This window comes from Hylobates moloch, unplaced genomic scaffold, assembly GCF_009828535.3.
Source record: "Hylobates moloch isolate HMO894 unplaced genomic scaffold, HMol_V3 SCAFFOLD_19, whole genome shotgun sequence".
In the NCBI taxonomy this organism is placed as follows: Eukaryota; Metazoa; Chordata; class Mammalia; order Primates; family Hylobatidae; genus Hylobates; species Hylobates moloch.
Genome location: NW_026652294.1, coordinates 74,092,911 through 74,114,207, shown reverse-complemented (window position 1 = coordinate 74,114,207; position 21,297 = coordinate 74,092,911). Strand labels below are relative to the sequence as shown.

Here is a 21,297-nt window from a genome sequence, read left to right as displayed (position 1 = left end):
AAAGCAAAAGAGTTATATTGGATTGACTAAGATGATTTTTTTCTCACAGTATTCTTTGATATTTTATCATAAGTGTCATAATAAGTGATATTTTGTCATAATTGATAGGGAAGAAATGACAACAAAGCTTTCATGTATAGAATCCTTTTTAAGGCCAGGCGCGGTGGCTCACGCTTGTAATCCTAGCACTTTGGGAGGCTGAGGCGGGCGGATCACGAGGTCAGGAGATCAAGACCACGGTGAAACCCCGTCTCTACTAAAAATACAAAAAATTAGCCAGGCGTGGTGGCGGGCGCCTGTAGTCCCAGCTACTCAGGAGGCTGAGCCAGGAGAATGGCGTGAACCCGGGAGGCGGAGCTTGCAGTGAGCCGAGATCGCGCCACTGCACTCCAGCCTGGGTGACAGAGCAAGACTCCATCTCAAAAAAATAAAAAATAAAAAATAAAAATAAAAATAAAAAAATAGAATCCTTTTTAATAAATTTACTGAATGTGTACTTTCTGTTCACTATCTTTTAAAATATAATTTCAGTCTAGATTTTTACAGATTCATGGGAAATGATCTAAACTATTTTTCTTGCCATTAAAATGTGCATTTGGAGGTATTTTTCCATAGACATAGATACAGGAGAACTCAATAATGTTCCTCTTCCTTCTTTCCAACTCTTGTTTTCCTTAGGTATTACCACAGGAGTCTTGGTTCGAGAACACAGCAATCTCTCAACTCTGGAGAAATTCTACTTTGCTTTTCCTGGAGAAATTCTAATGCGGATGCTGAAACTCATCATTTTGCCATTAATTATATCCAGCATGATTACAGGTACCTTGAGAAAACTGATGTTCTCTGTATTAGTCCATTTTCATACTGCTGTAAAGAACTTCCTGAGACTAGGTAATTTATAAAGGAAAGAGGTTTAATTGACTCACAGTTCAGCATGGCTCAGAAGGCCTCAGGAAAGTCACAATCAGGGCGGAAGGCAAAGGGGAAGCAGGACAACCTTCTTCACAAGGTGGCAGGAAGGAGAAAAGCCAGGCAAAGCAGGAACAGCCCCTTATAAAACCATAAGATCTCGTGAGAACTCACTCACTATCACGAGAACAGCATGGGAGAAACTGCCACTATGATTCAATTACCTCCACCTGGTCTCTCTCTTGACAGGTGGGGATTATGGGGATTACAATTCAAGATGAGATTTGGGTGGGAACACAAAGCCTAACCATGCCATTCTCTAAGATTATTTAAAAAGCTTTCACCTAAGTTGTTCTTTTCTAATTACGGGAAAAATTGAAATACATTAGATGCATCTCTCTCTCTCTCTCTCTCTCTCTCTCTCCACCTCTCTCCACTTGGAATGTCTATATTTGCTTCTGTGGAAACATTTCACTGTTCTCAACATGGCGTTGCTTTGTCATACACTGTGCCTATAGCTCGGCCCACCACTGCTCACATCTTCATTTGACCAGCATATGATGTCTTGGGAGGAAAATGTCATTTTCAAACACAAAAACAAAACATTATCTGGGGCATGGAAAAGAAAAAGCATAGTTGCTCACTGAAATGTTAGCTAGTGTCCTCAGGAAAAAATATGGTTGTCAATTTTGATCATGTTTTCAGTCATTCACTCATTTATTTCCCAACTGCAGCTGTGCTGCCCCCAGCCTCTCAGCAGCTGCCTTCAGGGTCTCTCCTTACCCACTTTCTACTCAAACCCACAACTTGCTATGTATCTGCCCTGCATATTTGCTGTGGGGACCAGCAGTCAAGTTCTGTGAGAAAGGTTTAAATATGGACGTGCAGCATATTTGAAAAGCCCAGTATTTTTAAAACTTGTGACACAGTTGCATTTGGAAATGACTTTCCCTTATTGATCATTATACTGCAGGGCTCCTTTGAAGAGGAAGCTTCCTTAGGTAGATAGAGATGAATTTGGTTTACAAAAATGTAATTTCTCTGGGTGTGATAAGTTTCTCTGCATTGCACAGTTTATTGTTCTTAACTCTGGCAATTAGTGAAACATGGCAAGATAGTAGCTGGTGTTGTTAGCTTGAAAATCAGGGTTTTATGTAAACATGCGATTAGAAGTCATGACATGTCCCCTTCCAGAACATTTTTCTCCACCGCCACCGTAAAGGCCTGGGACTGGCCCTGGTAGAGTACTGGACATTGGTCAGGGGAAGGGAGGGTGGGGGTCAGGATCTGCTGCATTCAGGGACTGCATTGCTTGAAGAGCTGTCACATTTGGCCTTTGAATTTCCCAACTGCCAAACTCGAATCAGACTAGAGTCCCTTGGGAGCTTTGTCCTTAAACGGTCTTGATGTTCTCGGCTTATGAGAAACCTAAAGAGAACATTTAATTATTTTTATGAATGTATTTAATTATGTTTGGAAATGCCTGGTTCCTTTTAACCCTAGCAGCCTGATTGACACAGTAGCAGACCAATTATTTGTCCCATATAATATTTATTTGTTTAAACTGTCATAAGCATTTAAAATTGGAAAGATTTCATGTAAATATCCAAATTTCTGGCTTTTTCAGAAAAAAAAAAAAAATGAAGATCTGGGAACACTGGTCCAATATTTCCACCTATCAACAGTGGTCTGAAACCAAGAGACAACTACTCCATTTAGTTGGAGCAAATGCATTTGAGAATGCCATAGTCTCCACTACTCCCAATTGCCCAATACTTTGTCCACTTCACTCTTACGTTACCTGCCTGGCTGTTGTAAGGATTGCAGTTATAACCCCTTAGAATCTTCTCCATATCAAAGATTCTTAAAAAAATTTTTTTTTAACGTGGGATCTTGCTATGTTGCCCAGGCTGGTCTCGAATTTCTAGGCTCAAGAAATCCACCCACCTCAACCTCCAAAAGTGCTGGGATTATGGGCACGAGCCACCGCACCCAGCCCAAGATTCCTAATCTTTTGTTGGGCTGCTTTGAGAATACAATGCAAGCTTTGGACTTCCTTTCAAGAAAAATCTTCACAATTGTACATATACACTATATTTTGCACGCAGTTGCACAAGGTGCATAAACCACCTGATGAGCAATACTATTTAACTCATGTGTCTGTGAGGGGAAGTATAGAAGATTGATCCAAATTATGCAGCAAACCCAAAACTCGAGGTAAAACAGGTTTTAGAAGAAAAGGTAAAAATACATGTATGAATATCTAATTCTGTAATATCAGATGTTTGAAAATACATGCCACTCTTGGCAGTCAATAACAAGTGAGTTTTGTTTTGGTTTGGTTTTTTTTCTGGGAAGTACAGCCTTTGGCCAGAAGCCAGAAGTGAGATTCCTCTAGTGAGATTTTTGCAGTCTGGATGTTTTGTGTGTTAGCTCAGCCTTGCAAATAATCTAGGAAAATAATTTACAACTCAGCATTCCACTGACATAGCCCAGCTACTTCTGAAGCTATAGCATGGGTCAAGTAGTTTCTCCACTTTTCCTCCACCAAACCCCTAGCAGCCAGTCAAGAACTAGAGGCAGCGAGCAAAACCACCATCCCATCTTTTGATTTGGAGCAATGAAATAGTCAAAGATTCAAGGGATATGAACAAAGCAGGGTGGGGACAATGATGGCATATCCACTTTTAAATTGTCAGATTAGAGGGGAAAAGCAACAAGACTAGTGTTGGCACAGTTACAGGAAAATAAGTTTATTCATACACTTTCAGTTACCTTATAAATTGGAATAAACTGTCTGGAGAACAGTTTGGAGCATGTTCTGATCTCTTCACCCAGTAATTCTGTTTCTCAGAATTGATCATAAAGAAATAATCAGAGATATGTTCAAACTCCTAAGTAAAAGGATATTCATGGTAGCATTTCTTTGTAATGGTGATAAATTATAAGCAACCTAAATGTATACAAATTTATATTGTATACATATGTATACAAATTTATCTTTTATACTATGTATACATAGTATATAACTTTTCATACTAAGCAACTATTAAAAACTTGTTTTAGAATCATATTTAATTACATGTGGGAACATTCCCCATACAGTATAAAGTGGGAAAATACAATTACACAACAGGATAGTGTATAGAATCCAAATTTTATTAAAATGTATATACATTTTTAAAAGTTGTGATCAAAACCAAAAATTTAACATCCGGAAAGTAAGAAAACATGATCTGTTGTGCTTTCTTTACATTTTCAACTGAACACGTGTTTTTGTTTGGTTTGTATTTTTAATGAAACAGATGGGGATGGAGTCTGCCCTGAGATCCTCCAATTTTGCCTCCGGTCGCTTCTCTGCCCCATCTCTGCTCCCTTCCCCTGCCAGCTCAGTGCCACCTTTACCTGGTACACAGCTCCTTCCTCCAAACCCTGAAGTAGTCCTCAGCCTCCCCACCCAGAAGATGGCCACGGAAAACACACAGGAAGGGCCACTTCACGTCGCAAATGCCCTCAGAAATGAAGGAGGCTGGTAGCTTAATGTATACAGTTATTAGGCCGAAGGAGGATGCAGGCGGGAAGCTGGGGAGGGTTGAATGAGTCCCCTGAGGATACGTAAATTAGAAGCAGAAACACAGCTGGAATTCAGACCCAAGATTAATAATCTGTGCTCCTGCATAACGGAAACTCTCCTGCCAGATTAACAGGTAGAAAAAAATAATCCTACCATCAAAGCCTCTGGTGAGATTTAAAAAATACTTTATAGCTTTTTTAAAAAAACAGGAAGAACCCCTTTTTATGTGATGATAAGGTTAAGAAGTCATATTTACCAGGGAAATTTGAATATAGACTGGCTATGAGATGGTATCAATAAATTGTTAATGATTTTGTTAGAGATGATGATGGCATATAGTTGTATAAGAAAATGTCCTTACTTTTTAAATGCATGTGGAGTTATGAAATGACATAATGTCTCAAATTTACTTTAAAACAGAAAAAAAAATGGCACAGTTTATATAAACTCAAGACATTTTCAGAGACAGTCATTGTGGGTACTAATAGAATCCTACCCATAAATTACATTGTGAAGGACACGCTCCTGCCATGCTGAGGAGTATCTGTGTTTGGGGTCTGCTAACATTTAGGCTTGTAAGCTGTATTTATGTCAAAGCACCAGAGAAATAACAGGAAATAGCTTATGAATATGCCTGAGAATTGTGGCTCTGGAAAAATCCTGGTCCAGCCAGTGAGTTTAAATTCAGGTCACATTTTCTTTAATACTTCCCAAAATTAAATTATGATGATTGGAGCCTCCTATGACCCGCACAGGAACAGAACAGCACCTCCAGTCCCACTCCCAGAGGTCCCCTAAGCATCCTTCCCAGATGCTCATAACTTTGCTCAGGAAGAGGTTCCAGCTCTTCCGCTTTAGCCTCTGCCACCCCCGCCTGGGCCAGAAGCACTCCAGTGGGCACAGCTGCACCTCCTGGTGTCTGCTGTGGCTGCCACTACCCCGGTGACCTAAGGAGTTCCCCTCTTTGCTCCTCCATCCTAAGACAGGAGCAGAAGCTTAATTCTCCAAAGTGCAGCTGAGACCACACTTCTACTCAGGACATAATCTTTGCTAAAGGTAACCAAAAGCAGATGAAACACCAATGGTGACATCCAGCTGCTCCCTGAAGGGGCTCCCAGGGTCCCTTAACAGGGTTGCTCCTCTGCTTAGCTGCCAGCTTGCCTCCAGGAGTCTGGAGTTCATCTCTAAAGGTGTTCCAGGCTTCCCTGCACCCCAGATCCCAGAATCTGACACCAGGTTCTAAGAAGGAAAAATTCCACTATCACACAGGCCATCCTGTCCTGACCTGGAGTGACCTCTTCGTGGGATGCTTGCCATTGTGGAATATCCACTTCAGAGAAAACCCCCCTCACAGCCACAGGGGGATAGCCTTTCCTTGTGGACCCCATCAGGAGCGTTCCGTAGATTCCATACCATAGTACCTGCTGGGTTATTGCAACCACCCTGCTTGTAGAACCTGGGAGTCTGTCCAGGTCAGGCTGGGCCAAATCCACGCCAGTTCCTGTGCACATTTCTTCCTCCAGAGCAAGGAGTAGCTCATTCCTAACCATTCCTGTGATGTCGCAGCTCTGGATTTCCTATAAATGCCTGCTCAAACAAGGGCACACACAGCTCCTCAAGAAACAGCACCAGTTTGCGGCTCAGTGGATGTCAAGTCAAGCAGATATCAAGCCAAGAAAACTCCCTCCTTTCCCTCCTCTCTCCCCCAGGCCACTGAGTGTGAGTCCTAGTACTGATTCTGCTTCCTGGACAAGTCACATTATTAAACACTAGACGTCAGGAGAAAATATTTGTGTTTTGCTTATCAATGACTTTCAGTTTCCACCAGACACTGGTTGGGTGATTGGATTTACAGTTGAGGAGCTTCTCCAAAGATAAATTTAACACTCTACCCTTGGAAGATTAAAAAAAAATGCTCCAGACTTTTAGATGATTATTACTCCAGCTTTCATGTTAGGATTTCAAAATTTTTAGGGCTTGACCTCAACCATAAGATCAGAGGTTTTCTACTACTTTTTGCTGGGAGAGGGTGGGAAGACGGGGTCTCATTCTGTGGCCCAAGCCAGAATGCAGTGGTACCAGTATAGCTCACTGCAGTCTTGAACTCCTGGACTCAAGCCATCCTCCCACCTAAGCCTTCCTAGTGGCTGGGACTACAGGTGGTGCACACCACCACGCCTGGCTAATTCTTACTTTTGTAGCCATAGGGTCTTGATATATTGCCAGGGCTGGTCTCAAACTCGTGGCCTCAAGTGATCCTCCCACCTCGGCTTCCCAAACTGCTGTGATTACAGGAATGAGCCACCACACCTGCCCTACTTTTTAACCAAGTAAAAAAGTTTAAAGCCTTATAAAAGCTTAGGTATATTCAGTATTTATTAAGCAACAGCCAGATGTAGAATACATATGTGAATTGGTTGCCTTTCAAGCAAGGTTTCTCTATAAAGGGCCCAATAGTAAATATTCTAGGTTTTACAGGCCCTGTGTGTTTTGCCCAACTACCCAACTCTGTTTGTCATGGGAAAGAAGCCACAGACAGTATGTAAATGATTGAGGGTGACTGTGCGCCAATAAAACATTCATTTACACAAACGGGAGGCCAGCCAGGAGATGACCCCTGCCCAGCTAGACTCTGACACTCCAGATACAATCTAGTTGAGGTTGAATCCAGGTAACAAAATAAACCACCACATCAGGCAATGAGTATGAATGCACTGAAGAGACTGAAGAACACAGGATGAGCAGAATAAAGTGCAGTTGGTGATAGTTTTAGAGCACCTTATTTGTAAACTCAGGCTTTACAGCAGATGACACACTTGAATCTTTCGGGCTGAGGAAGGCTTTTTTTTAAAGGCTATGTATTCACTTACTCAGAGGCAGCTGTGTATCTGGAAACAATCCCACATCCTCCTCTGAAAAGAACCATGCCACGTACCTCGCCACGACAAGGTTCAGTTTTATTCAGCTAACATTTGTTAACTCCAGCTGCATGAAAACAGACTAACAGAAAACCACGTAGAAGAGGGTGAGGCCCTACCACTCACATGGTCTTGGAGCTGAGGTCATCGGATAGTCAGATCCAGGAGTCCCTCCTTAGCAAGAATTGTAAGACTTGAAGACGCACATCACTTTATTGTACAACTTACTACTAAATAGAAACTCCTGTTCATACACATGGGTGGCTAAGAGCATTTAATGTCAATTTTAGCTATGAGGGAGGAGTATGCATTCTTTTCTTGAAACATTGGTGGTCCGTTATACAGTTTAGTTTCTATGAAAATTGCCATTCAAGGTGGTTGATAAACTTAAAACTCCAGGCAGGAAGACAAGGTTGTTGCCTAAGACTGTACAGTCTGAGAGTGAACTTCTTGCCTCATTTGCAACATCTGGAACCAGTGGGCTCTTCATGCACTTTAAGTGCTCCTTTCCCTAAGATTATCAAGAAATTTGTGTTGAGGTAGAATACAGCTGTTGAAGCCAAAGGACTTACTGTATCAATTTGATTTCTGCAATGCCTGGCCTCCAAAGACGAAATGAGCACATAGTGTATAAGGAAGAGTTCCCATAATGAACATGTCATTTGCAAGTAATAAAATGAATAGTGGCAAGAGATAAATATGCCCTGCTTTAGTCTTTCCCTGAGACAGTGAAGCCCAGAGAATCAACCATGCATGAGCCTTCTTTCTGACTAAACAGGTACTAGACTTGTTCATAGCTCTGTTCAGCTGTAAGATAACCTGATTTTATTACTTAAAAAGGAATTCTAAGGACCTTCTATATACTGGATGCATGGACCTGGGAGACCATTCATTCATTTATTTATTTATTCATTCCATCTTTAATGAGCCAGGCTCTGCTAGACACACAAGGTGTAAAATTAAGTCTTATCTTAGCAAGAAAGAGTACATTACAATGCTGTGTGATAAGCACTTTCTGGGAATGAGGTCAGTGCAGGGGACATTGGAAGGGGCCATTTTGAAGGAAGCATAGAAATCAAGTGAAAGGAAGAGGGTGGGTATTCCAGGCAGAAGAAAATAGCATCTTTGTCCTCCCAAAATAGCATCTTGGGAGGACAGTGAGACTTGAAGTGGAATGCTGGAAACGTAAGCAAGAGGAATGGGATGGAAGGGGTGAGCACAAGGGTTTATTGGCCTCGTGTGCCTTGCCAAGGGGACTGGACTTGAGCCTGCAGGCGAGGGAAGCAATTCTAGCAGTGACTCCCACCTGTGCCATTCTCTGCAGAGGGACACCTGAACAAGTATCCATCCTGGAGGGGCAGGAGAGTCCAGTGGTTAAGAGCACAGACAGGAGCCACACTGCCTGGGTTTGAATCCTGGTTCTACCATGAATTAGCTGTGAAACCTTGGATTTTACTTAACTTGTCCTCAGTTTTAAAATATGGATAATAATAATAATGTTTCATAGAACATCTAGAATGCTATACAATTTTTTTCTTACTCTTTTTTGTCTGAGACCTTCAGAAGTTCTTATAAAGTACCTGAACTGGTAGCAGAATCTACAGGGCCAATATTAGAATTGAGCTATGCAGAAATGAACACACTGAAGGCATTCATTCTGGCAATGAGAACAATATAAAAAGACTCGCTCTGCCATCAGTTTGTAAAGTTCACCAGCATGTAAGAAGCTTTTGCCTAGAAGTCTGAGATACTAATTTTATGGATAAAGAGAAGCAGAGACAGCTCAGTCATATTTAGGTTGTGGCAAAAACCCAGAAAAGTCTCACTGAGCCATTAGCTGGCTGCTGCTGTCAGAGCATTCGTATGGACTTTGGAAAAGAACAGTTGAGTTCCTCAGGTTCTTTGGGGTGTATTGAATGCTTTCACTGGACAGTAAGTTCAGGGAATCAAAAAGTTCATGGCGTCTTCCGAGAAACTGGTCCTAACTACAAATCCCACCGTGTTCCATAGTCATGAAAAAAACGTTAAACCAGCTCCTGGACTGCTGAAACCAGGACACAGTCCACCACTTCTTTTTTTTTTTGACAGTCTCACTCTGTTGCCCAGGCTGGAGTGCAGTGGTGTGATCTCAGCTCACTTGCAACCTCCACCTCCTGGGTTCAAGCGATTCTCCTGCCTCAGCCTCCCAAGTAGCTGGGACTATAGGTGTGTGCCACCACCACTGGCTAATTTTTGTATTTTTAGTAGAGACGAGGTTTCACCATGTTGGCCAGGCTGGTCTTGAACTCCTGACCTCCAGTGATCCACTTGCCTCAGCCTACCAAAGTGCTGGGATTACAGGCGTGAACCACTGCGCCTGGAGAGCCCACTGCTTCTTGATGCACGTTTTGAACTTCAAATGTGGAGCAGCTGACAGAGGCTTCAAGGGGACGTTTAGCTGATTCCGCTCAAGGACCAGTTTATTTTGTTAACATCACCAAATAGCCTAGAGTGATGACATTACCTATTTTAAGAGAGTTCTTAATGTCTCTAAGAAAAGTAGATGTCATAGGTGACGCATGCACAGGAAGATTTTGCACACTCCCCTTTGCCTCTTCCTTTCCCCAGGGAGTACTAATCAAGGCTGCAGAGATTTCCCTATGCCCTGGATTAACAAAGTAAGATCATATCCTGCCTTGTTTTCTCTGGGGAATAAAAGAAACATTTTGGAATTTAAAAATCATGAACCTGTTTATTTAATCCTCATAGCAGCCCTATGAAGTCGTCAAGTAGGTGGGACCTTAACTCCATCTTTAGAGATAAGGAAACAGGAGGTTGAAGACAGATTAAGCCGCGTTTTCAAGATCACACAGATCACAAGGGCAGCAGCTGGAACTGGCAAGTTTTATTCTGGCAACACTCTGCTGCCAAGGGGCCAGAGCCTGGGAGAGGGATCCAGGGCAGGCAGCCATACTTAAATAACTGTTATTCACTCAATCAGCTGTTTATTGAGCATCTCCTATGTGCTGGGCACTGAGTATACTTTCGTGAACAAGCAGATATCTAGGTCTCCTGCCTTCATGGAGCTTAAAACCTAGCAAGAAAGAGACGTAAAATAATGAACCAATGATAAAAATTGTTGAGATATGATATGCACAGGATGCCAAGCAAGGAAATCAGGACACCCCGGTTTAGGCTGTATAATCAGGGAAGGATTCTGAGGAAAGGACTTAAAAGCCAAATGAAGAGTGAGGAACAGCACTCCAGGCAGAGGGAACAGCCTGTGCAAAGGCCTTGGGGTGGGAAGGAGCTTGGTCTGTTCCAGAAGAGGCTGGAGGAGGGGATGAGACAGGAAGATGGCACAAGGAGGGGCTGGAGAGGCAGGCAGGTGTCTCCCCTGCAAGGCCTGTTGGCCAAGGTAAGGATTTTCTCTTTTTATCTTCAGTGCCATTGAAGGGTCATCCTGATGTATAATATCACCTGATTTATGTTTTTAAAAGATCTCTGTAGTGACTGTGTAATGAAGGAATGAACGAGGGAGGGAATGAATCAGTTAGTGCTTGTCGAATGCCTTCCATTTGTTCAGTGATGCAATCATCTTTATAATTTATTCAGTAATCATGGAAGCTATTTACTAAGAACACACTGTGTTCTGGGCACTATACTAGGCCTGTTATAGACATTATTTCTAATACAACAGCTATGCAAGCTGAGGTTGTTCACTTTGTTTCTCACAATTAACCTAAAGGCGATAGAGGCATTTCAGATCCTCCAGTTTATAGATAGAGAAGCTGAGTCTGGGAGGCGGCTGGGATTTCAGCCCAGTCTGTCCCACCAAAGCCCATGCCTTCTCTCTGCACAGGTGGCCTCTCTGCCGGCGACAGAGACAGGAGTCATCCACGTGGCGAGTTTTAACTCCTATGCAACAGTGAGTTTCTTGGATGTGGTGTCCACTTATAATGGCATAACACCACCAAATGCCAGACCTAAAAGAACTTCCAATAAGGAGTTGAATTTTGATACCTTAACAGCAATGTGGAGAGACTGTCACGAAAGCTTTGTTCTCAGTGGGTGGTTGCTTAATCAGAGAGCTCTAGGAGGAGTCTTTTGCCCTCGGATGTTTATTTTTAAAACATGCTATTGTTTAGCCAGGCAACTGCTTCCTCTGGAGTGTTTCTGTAAAAAGTTCAGATGATTACTGCTCTGGCTGGGAGCCAACACTCTTGCTCATCAGAGCCTTCTCCTGGGGTGAAAAAACCAAATAAATGCCTTTACCTAAAATAAAGAGCTAGCAGGTGCCTCTGACTTCCAAGGACAACCGGGGGTTTTATCCCTGTTTCTAGGCCACAGCCCAGCCTCAAAACTGTCCCAGGTTCTAACGGACAACCCTGGATTCACAGGGAACCGGAATCGTGCTCTTCTTTTTCTGCCCAATTCAGGTGCCGCCAGTTCCATCAAGGCTCTCCTGGTCATCTCAATCTGGTGACAGCTCAGGCTCCTCTGAAAGCCCACAGTAACTAGTCTCCGCACCAGGGCTTCACAAAACATATAGTTTTTAAACTGGATGGAGCAAATCCAGTTGTTAAAATTTCTGATCTGTTACAGATCAATAACCTTTGTAAACTATAGTTAGAGCAAATTACTAGAAAAGTTATATTAAAAATAGACATACAAAATACTAGCACTATTTTTTTTTTTTTTTTTTTTTTTTTAGATGGAGTTTCACTCTTGTTGCCCAGGCTGAAGTGCAGTGGCATGATATCGGCTCACTGCAACCTCCACTTCCCAGGTTCAAGAGATTCTCCTGCCTCAGCCTCCTGAGTAGCTGGGATTGCAGGTGCATGCCACCACACCAAGCAAATTTGTGTGGGGGGGGCGGGGGGGTTGTTTGTTTGTTTGTCTTTAAGTAGAGATGGGGTTTCACCATGTTGGCCAGGCTGGTCTCAAACTCCTGACCTCAGGTGATCCCTCTGCCTGGGCCTCCCAAAGAGCTGGGATTACAGGCCTGAGCCACTATGCCCTGCCCCTATCTTTTATTATTACATTCAACAGAAATAAAGTTACTGTCCAATTACTATAAACATTTTAAATACTGTTGATTTCTGTGCAGATGCCATCACACCTGCTTAGTTCCCTCTCATTTATCACCTCCTATGGGACAGCTTTCAGCTCCCAGGAGAAATGAGTTCTGATAGTGAACTGTAAACAGAGAGGGTCCTTTAGACCTTGCCAGCCACCAAAGATGGCCTGAGAGCAAGAAACCCAGGTGTCCATTGAGAATAAAAACTCAGAACTAAAGGGCAAATGAGGTTTTACTTGTTTGGGACTAAGTTGGGCCTGATCTCTCACATCCCGCCAGTAGGAGTCTAATGCCTGGATTCTCATTCTCACAGTCAACATTCATTGAGCTGGACCACAATTTCTCACCAAGACAATATCGTCCCCACAGCAGCAAAAGCTGTTTTTATTTGGTGGTGGTGAGTTGGGGGAGAAAATCTTACTCTTTTTATATAAAAAAACAAATGTATCATTTACTATATAACCAGATATACAGTTTGTGGTTTTAGAATTTCAGAGGGATGGTGATTAGGAAAAAGGCTTTGGGGGGTGGGTTTGCACAACAATAACAACAACAAAACAAGGCTGAAAAAGACTGAGATGTCACATACGTTCCCCTGTGGAATCTTTTATGGCTGAAAAGTGTTCTTGTTGGCTGCCCTGGGAACCAAACTAAACCACTATGTATAAGTGGTTTCTAAGGAGACTACCTGCTGAGTTCCAAGTTTCGGACCCACAAGTGGATCTTTGAAATGGGGTCATTTGTAAGGAGAGGATTACTTGTAAAAACTGCAGCTCTTTCTGTCATGTGGAAAGCTTCAAGTACAGACATTCGTAGAGCACCTTATTTAAGGCACTGGGGGCCCAGTGAAGAATAAGCTTCAGGCCTTAGAGCAGCATGATCAGTGCAGTGATGAACTACGTGCCAGGAGATTTGGGCTTAGCATCTTCCTTTCTCCTGCCCGTGCCTGCAAGGCAAAGAGCTTTTCCTGAATTTGATAATGGAATTAAGCTATAGTTTGTTCATTCAACATTGTTGAGCACCCACTAAATGGGAGACACTGGTAGGGTCTAGAGAGATTGCGCTGTCCAATATGATAGCCATTAGCCACGTGTGGCTACTTAAGTCGAGATTAATTAAAATTGGCCAGGTGTGGTGGCTCACACCTATAATCCTAGCAATTTGGGAGGCTGAGGTGGGAGGATCACTTGAGCTCAGGAGTTCAAGACCAGCCTGGGCAACATAGTGAGACCTCATCTCTAAAATTAAAAAAAATTAAAATAAATAGATTAATTAAAATGAAATAAAATGAAAACTCAGTTTGTCAGTCACACTAGCCACTTTCCAAGTGCTTGCTAGCCATGTGCACTTTGTGACTACTGCAGGGGACAGCAGAAGAACAGAACATTTCTATCATCAGGAAGCTCTACTGGGCAGCGCTAGTCTAGAATTTCGTAGCACATGGATAGAGCCAATATGGAATAGTGGTTAAGAATATGGCCTTTGAGGTAAAATGTAGATTGGGATCCCAGCTCTACCACTCACCTTACCAGCTTTATGATCGTATGGTACTCAGCCTTTCTGAGCTATAGTTTTGTCCTCTGTAAAATGGGGGTAATAATGCCCGCCTCCTTGGGTTATAATGAGAACTAAAGATGATGCATTAACATGCAGTCAATATACTGTTTATTGTCATCATTATTATTTGTATTATAATTATCTTCCTCATCATTATTGACATTAGTTGCAGGTGGGGTATTTACAACAATCCAGACAGATATTTTATGGTCATTAAGTTCTGTAATGTTCCTATTTATAGAGGTTTTCAAAGATTAGGCTGTTTCCCTGTATCTGTTCTCTCCCTCTATGGTGGTCACCACCCTTATGCCCAACAGTGCATTATAAATCATCCAAGAGCCTGGACTTGGGAGCCAGCTCCGCCCCCATATTGACGACCAGAGAGGTAGAGGGTAACTATACAGTGGTAACTACACAGAGGTAGAGGTAACTATACAGTGTAGAGAAGTATAATCGTTGATTTGAGTAAATATCTGATATATCCAGGAAATCGGTAGGATGGAGGTGGATTAGAGGAATGGGAAACAAAGACCGGTACTGAAAGTTACTACAAGGTAGTTGCTGTGCTCCAGGACAGAGGGGAAATTGGATGACTACTTGGGGATGTATTTGTTTAAGATATTTTCACAAGATCTCATTATTATCAAGCCTTTTATTGCCAGCTGAGTCCTGGAGTACAAGCAGAGGCACCAGCCCATGGCCAAATCATCAAGACAAATTAAGACATACTAACATATGCTGGGAACAATTATCCACATAGATTTAATTTGTTTCACTGCTGGAAGAAAATCCTGAGAGAGTACCAAACACATCCCTGAGAACAGTTCTGTAACCACTCTGTGACTCTCACTTGTCAGCAGCTGGAATCTGCTTAAATTGGACATCTACCAAAGAAGTACCATATATCTGAAAATAGATCCCACATTAGGGCTACAGATGAGTTACTTGGAGTCTGTTAAGGTGGTGATTCTTTTTGTTTCTTTTTAACCTATGAGTCTTAGAAAAAATTATTACAGTTATCAAAACAATATACCGAGCTCTAAAATGAAATAGGCACATATTTTATAATTATATAATATACTTAGCAAACTTACATATCTGTATTATGATTTGCTCTTTCTTTAAGAGACCTAAACTAAATATGAGATAGTGAATTTGTTTCTGAATTTTGGCCTTCAATCTCTCTTGACTTTTTTGTTGTTGCTGTTGTCCCTTGCCTGTTATCTTTCGTTGTCCAACTGTGAGGAAAAGAAAGACTCTTCAACACAGCAAACTGCATTTTTCTCAAATCCAATGGAATCTATCATCAAGCTTATTCTAGAATGTGACTATTGCAGTATGCCCATTATATGGCAATTGCACAATCTTTTCCCAGAGCTTGATGAATGGCTCCTTAACAACATCCTGGGGTAGCTGCTACAGAGGCCAGAGCACCTTCTCTCAAAATATTAACTTCCAAAGGAGCAATCAACAGCCAGAGAAATGGTGTGTTTAGAGTGAGAAATGACTTGTTCTGTCATCATAATGGTGATCACTTCCTTGCAGATTTTCTTCCTGTACATCAAATATGTATGATTATATATGAGAAGCATAATCTCCCAGTCACTTAAAAAAATGGATAGGCCTTTTAGTGTGGGAAATGAACATGAAAGTTACCTGTGCATGCTGATAGCCATTCAGGTTTCCTGCCTTTCCCTTGGGGTTGCCTTGTGACAACCTCTTCCTTTTTCCTGCTACCCTGTACCTTAGGCTTTGCAAATGGTTATGGGACAACTCATGAGTGTTGAATATGCAAAATCATTTTCTATAATGATCCTCTGACTCCAAATATGACCCTCATTTTGGAAATGAGGCTGGGTAGTGTCTGAAAGCTCCAGTGACAGCTTGCCGAAAGATGATTCAGTTGTTTCTCAACCTGGCCCATTTCCCACGTCCAAGTCCAACTGGAGAATGGCTTTTGACTCCACTTATATGAGCATCTTTGGTAGTGAGCAAGGGTTTCTGGCAAGGAGGGATGCCTGCCTTCCACCTCTCATCCAGCTGTCCTTGACACTCCAGACAGCCCTTTCAAATCTGGGCAACACTTAGTCATCTTACTGGTAGCCAAGGACCATTTGAAGTGAGATCTAACAATATGATCGTAAGTCTCTGACATTACCTGTGCCCTGGGAAATTATTTATTAATGTCTTTCCTCTTTCAAATAGAAAGTTTAAGATGTCTCACAATAAAAGCTATACACAATAAGGTTGTTTACACAGAAGCAATTTGAAAATCATGAAGAGAGGAAGGAAACACACTACAGAATGGATAATGACATTACTGTGAATGTGGCCCCAGGACCATTTAAAGATCCAGCAATAAGTGGATCATTAGATACATTCTGGTACCGCCACATGACAGATTATTGAGCCATTAAAATTATCCTCAGGGTGAGTTTGTAACAATGAGGGAAAATGCTTACAACTACAGTATTAAGAAGAGAGAGGGTTAAAAACTATAAAATTCTCTCAGCTGTTTGCAAAAAATTGAGAAAAATATTAGAAGAACATGCACCAGAATATTAACTTGGTTGATGAGATGATGTGATTTTTGTTGTCATCTTTACCTTTTCTCCTTTTTCAGATAGTTGTAATGAATATATATGACTTTTATAATTGTATATAAACATTATTTTTTCCAGTTGCGCCTAAGCTTCCTGACAGAAAAGGCAGAAAGGAAAACTATCATGAGTTACATGATTCTCAAGTGTTAAAAAAAAAACAAAAAATCTCAGGACGGGCATGATGACTCACACCTGTAATCCCAGCACTTTGGGAGGCCAAGGTGGCGGATCACCTGAGGTCAGGAGTTCGAGACAAGCCTGGCCAACATGTTGAAACCTCCTCTCTACTAACAATACAAAAATTAGCTGGGTGTGGTGGTGTGCACCTGTAATCCCAGCTACTCGGGAAGCTGAGGCAGGAGAATCGATTGAACCCAGGAGGTGGAGGTTGTAATGAGCCGAGATCACACCATTGCACTCCAGCCTGGGTGACAGAGTAAGACTCTGTCTCAAAACAAACAAACAAACAACAACTACAACAACAAAAAACGATCTCAGTTCTTCGAGATAAACTTTTCCTAGATAACTGAATTCCAAAGGAGGTTTATCACAAGGGATGTTGAATGATATAATACAAACCTTGGTAAAGTTCTTAGTGCAAATGTGGGACAGGGACTCCTTATGATTATTTCCTGACCGACTCTAGGAAGATCTGAAGGCAGGACATTCCCGGAGGCGAAGGCTGTGGGAAGCTGCCTGCAGGGGAACTTGCACCTGACTGGGCTTCCCTCTCTTAAATCTCTTTGGAATTTTGAAGTGTTGCTTTTGCCCACTGCATGTTATTGGCCATTGTCTGTAGATGAGAACGCCTCTCAGCTCTTTATTTCACACCTTCAGGATTAAATCACGGGTCCTGGAAACCTGTCTTTTAAAATTAATGTAATTTGATTTCTGTCTCCCCTTCAGGTGTTGCCGCACTGGATTCCAACGTATCTGGAAAAATTGGTCTACGCGCTGTCGTGTATTATTTCTGTACCACTCTCATTGCTGTTATTCTAGGTAATACTTATTTCTGAATCCTTATTACTTTATATAATGGTGATTTTTCCATTCAAAAAGTAGTTGGTGGCCAGATGCAGTGGCTCAGGCCTGTAATCCCAGAACTCTGGGAGGCTGACGTGGGCAGATCCCTTGAGGTCAGGGGTTTGAGACCAGCCTGGCCAACATGAAAACCCGTTTCTACTACAAATACAAAAATATTAGCAGGGTATGGTAACATGCGCCTGTAGTCCCAGCTACTCGGGAGGCTGATGCAGGAGAATTATTTGAACCTGGCAGACAGACTTCAAAGGAAAAACTTTATGGTACTTTGACAATACTACTTTCTGATTTTAAAAAATTGTATGTTAAGAAAAGCTCAACTACCTTTTAAAATATGTATTTTTTTAATTAAAAAGAGACGTGCGGAGTCTTCTATGTTGCCCAGGCTCATCTTGAACTCTTGGGCTCAAGGGATCTGCCTGCCTCAGCCTCCCAAAGTGCTGGGATTACCGGCATGAGCCACCGTGCCTGGCCCTAACTACTTTTTTTTTTTTTTTCGAGAGGGAGTCTCACTCTTGTCACCCAGGCTGGAGTGCAGTGGCATGATCTCGGCTCACTGAAACCTCTGCCTCCTGGGTTCAAACGATTCTCCTGCCTCCGCCTCCCGATAGCTGGGGTTACAGGTGCACACCACCATGCCCAGCTAATTTTTATATTTTTTTAGTAGAGACAGGGTTTCGCCATGTTGGCCAGGCTGGTCTTGAACTCCTGACCTCAGGTGATCCACCTGCCTTGGCCTCCCAAAGTGCTGGGATTACAGGTGTGAGCCACCGTGCCCAGCCACTTATATAATTCTTAAAGCGGATGATTGGTCTCTAATAGTGGAGTTGAGCATAATTATAAAATATTTCCAGAAATATAGCATTTTAGGCATTTCACATAGTAACGAGAGCTAACAGCTAATAGATCCTTGTTAAGGATAAATCCCACTTGTAAGAGGGAGAAAATTCAAATAAGGGAATAGCTGCTCTTATACCTTTGGCATGGTTTTTTGAAGAATGCTTGGTCTTTGTAACCCTGAGTGACATTTTAAGAAGAATGCCCAGAGGGGGAAGACAGAAAGAGCATGTACTCAGATGTGGCAGCAGCTCGGCCCTTGTAACCCTGCTTCAATGAGCTGATAAGAAGGGGTGGGATGTGGTGAGGCTTTAGTGGTATTAGGCCAAGGGACCCAGGAGGGCCGGAACTCTGCCATAAAACAAAACCACATCATCTCATGAGTTTCCTGAGGAAGACAGACACAGAGAACAAATAGCAATGAGAAGCAAGATACTGCTCTCTTATTAGCTGGAGGCGTATAGCCCTTCTACAACCCTGAGAGAGGAAAAGAGTAGGCCATGCCCACTCATGGCCCCTTATTGCCCAGCAGCTCCTCCCACTAGCAAAATGGACCCATTCAGCATCCCAGAGCCCTACCCCTTGGATTACCATTGCCTCCTCTTGAGGGAGGAGCAATAAAGGAGCATGAGGACCTTTTTCTTCTTCACTTCCCTCCAGTCAAACACCCTCCGAGGTCTTGGTCTCTTCTACAGCCTCCCATCTTGGCTTGGACACTCAAGTGACAGGAACCCATTACTTCCCAAGGCTACAATGATGCTGTCAGATGCTCTGCCATGTAGACAGTTCCTTACAGAGAGGTGAACCTTCTCTCCCTATAAATCCGATCTATTTATCCTCATTCCACCCCCAGAACAGCATTTTCCCACATGACTGCTTTCTAGATACTTGAAGACCTGTGGTATTTAAGGAAGGCAAGGTTTGTTTTGTATTCTCCTCAGGAGAATAACCAGCATCTGTGGGTAAAAGTTGCAGAAAGACATCAGATGCATTCTCTGGGCTAGAAAATGGATCGTCCTTACCCTAACACCTTCCTAGGCTGATCTCGTAAGTTCAAGAAAAAGAATATTCTCATCAGCAGGTGTTTTTCAGAAGCAATTCTGGGATGCAGCCCCTTCATTTAAAACACATATACACACACACAGACACACACGCACACACGCAAGCACATGGAGTTCTTTCTGCTTATTCATTTAAATGGAAGAGTAATTAAGGTGGCTGCTGAGGTTCCAGAGGAGGCTAAGCATTTTGGCTGGACCTCAGCGTCCTCCCCATCACACTATTGCCTGGTGCAACCATGTCCATTGTTCTAAAGGTGCTAGCTGACCAGGCGCCCTGGAAGGCTCTTAATGCTCTGTGGATGCTGTTCTCGGCCACAGGTATTGTGCTGGTGGTGAGCATCAAGCCTGGTGTCACCCAGAAAGCGGCTGAAATTGAGAGGACAGGCAGCACCCCTGAAGTCAGTACAGTGGATGCTATGTTAGATCTCATCAGGTGAGTGTTTTGCCACAAGGTGGCTTCAAGGACATGCGACCCTATAGTAGCACAAGGCCTTGTAGGTGGTTTAATATTCTGCTGTTACTGTATTGAAATTTTTAATAACTTTTGAATTATTGTGCACTTTCATTTTGGCCAGGAACCCACAAATTACGTAGCCAGTACTGCTTGCCAAGTCCTGGTTCCAAGAGGGAAGGGAAGAAATGGGCTTCTGCGTCAGGATTTAGGATGAACAGAGAGCAGATACATGTTCCAGAGAGATGCTGGGATGGATTGGTAGTCAGTTCTGAAGCGCACTTAGAAAAATACATTTTTTAATTGTACAGGAGAAACTCTCTTATCTAAAGCAACCAGAGCTGTAAATAAGTCCATCAATAAAAAATACCAATTAAAGCAGAGACTCATAAAAAAAGACATAAGATACACATTATGTATTTTGTTTTCACTTAAAACTTAGTGCATTTACTCACCAATTGTTTGACATAAAGCCAAGGTCTTTTCTTCAAATTTGTTAGCTCATGGTAATTTCTTATAGTTTCTGTTGCATATACAGCCCTTATAAATATATCATCTGCAATTTCCAGATAGTTTCTATAGAACAGAGCACCAAAACTTTTAGACATTGCAAAGAAAGCTGAGTGCAACTCTTTCCAGTTTTTCTTTTTAATTTCAATAATCTTCCCATACCTAATCTAACCATAAAAATTTTAGTCACTGGCCTTTATTGAGTTTCCAGGCACGTGGCTTGGATATTATAGAAACCATACCTTCCTTTTTATGCTCATATTTCACTGGTTTACATAATATGAAATTCAGTAATTACGATGATATTTGCAACTGGTATAAAGAATTTGGGAACAAATAAAATGAACCCTTGGTAAGTGTATTAGTCCGTTTTCACACTGCTATAAAGAAATACCTGGGACTGGGTAATTTATAACAGGAAGAGGTTTAATTGACTCACAGTTCCACATGGCTGGGAGGCCTCAAGAAACTTACAATCATGGCAGAAGGCAAAGGGGAAGCAAGGCACGTCTTACATGGCTGCAGGAGAGAGAGCAAGGGTGAAGGGAGAAGTGCCACACACTTTCTTTCTAACAGCCAGATCTTGTGAGAACTCACTCATGATCACAAGAATAGCATGGGAGAAACCACTTGCCATGATCCAATCACCTCCCACAAGGCCCCTCCCCTGACATGTGGGGATTACAATTTGACATGAGATTTGTGTGGGGACACAGAGCCAAACCATATCCATAAGCATACAACCTCATTGATGAAAACAGAAATGTTCAGAATATT

The 21,297-nt window shown here is 42.3% G+C and overlaps 2 protein-coding genes across 15 annotated transcripts in view; one reads left to right on the top strand and one right to left on the bottom strand.

Annotated features, from left to right (window-relative positions):
- SPATA6L (spermatogenesis associated 6 like) overlaps window positions 1-21,297 on the bottom strand; it is a 252,007-nt gene that overhangs the window by 134,323 nt on the left and 96,387 nt on the right. For 8 of the 14 annotated variants that reach the window (XM_032138594.2, XM_032138595.2, XM_058431080.1 and 5 more), the window contains one exon: window positions 896-1,050. The exons of 2 other annotated variants lie outside the window; for them this stretch is intronic. The gene's annotated coding sequence lies outside the window, so the exon portion shown is untranslated. Of the gene's footprint in view, window positions 1-895; window positions 1,051-14,195; window positions 15,256-20,030; window positions 20,587-20,649; window positions 21,040-21,297 lie in introns of those variants that run through there. 4 more of the 14 variants (XM_058431083.1, XM_058431081.1, XM_058431082.1 and 1 more) reach the window with 4 other exon arrangements.
- Window positions 1-21,297, top strand: part of SLC1A1 (solute carrier family 1 member 1) — a 96,431-nt gene that overhangs the window by 53,092 nt on the left and 22,042 nt on the right. The window contains exons 2-4 of the mRNA XM_032138028.2: window positions 679-819; window positions 17,527-17,619; window positions 19,878-19,992. Of these exons, the coding sequence (XP_031993919.1) occupies window positions 679-819; window positions 17,527-17,619; window positions 19,878-19,992 (349 nt within the window). The remainder of the gene's footprint in view (window positions 1-678; window positions 820-17,526; window positions 17,620-19,877; window positions 19,993-21,297) is intronic.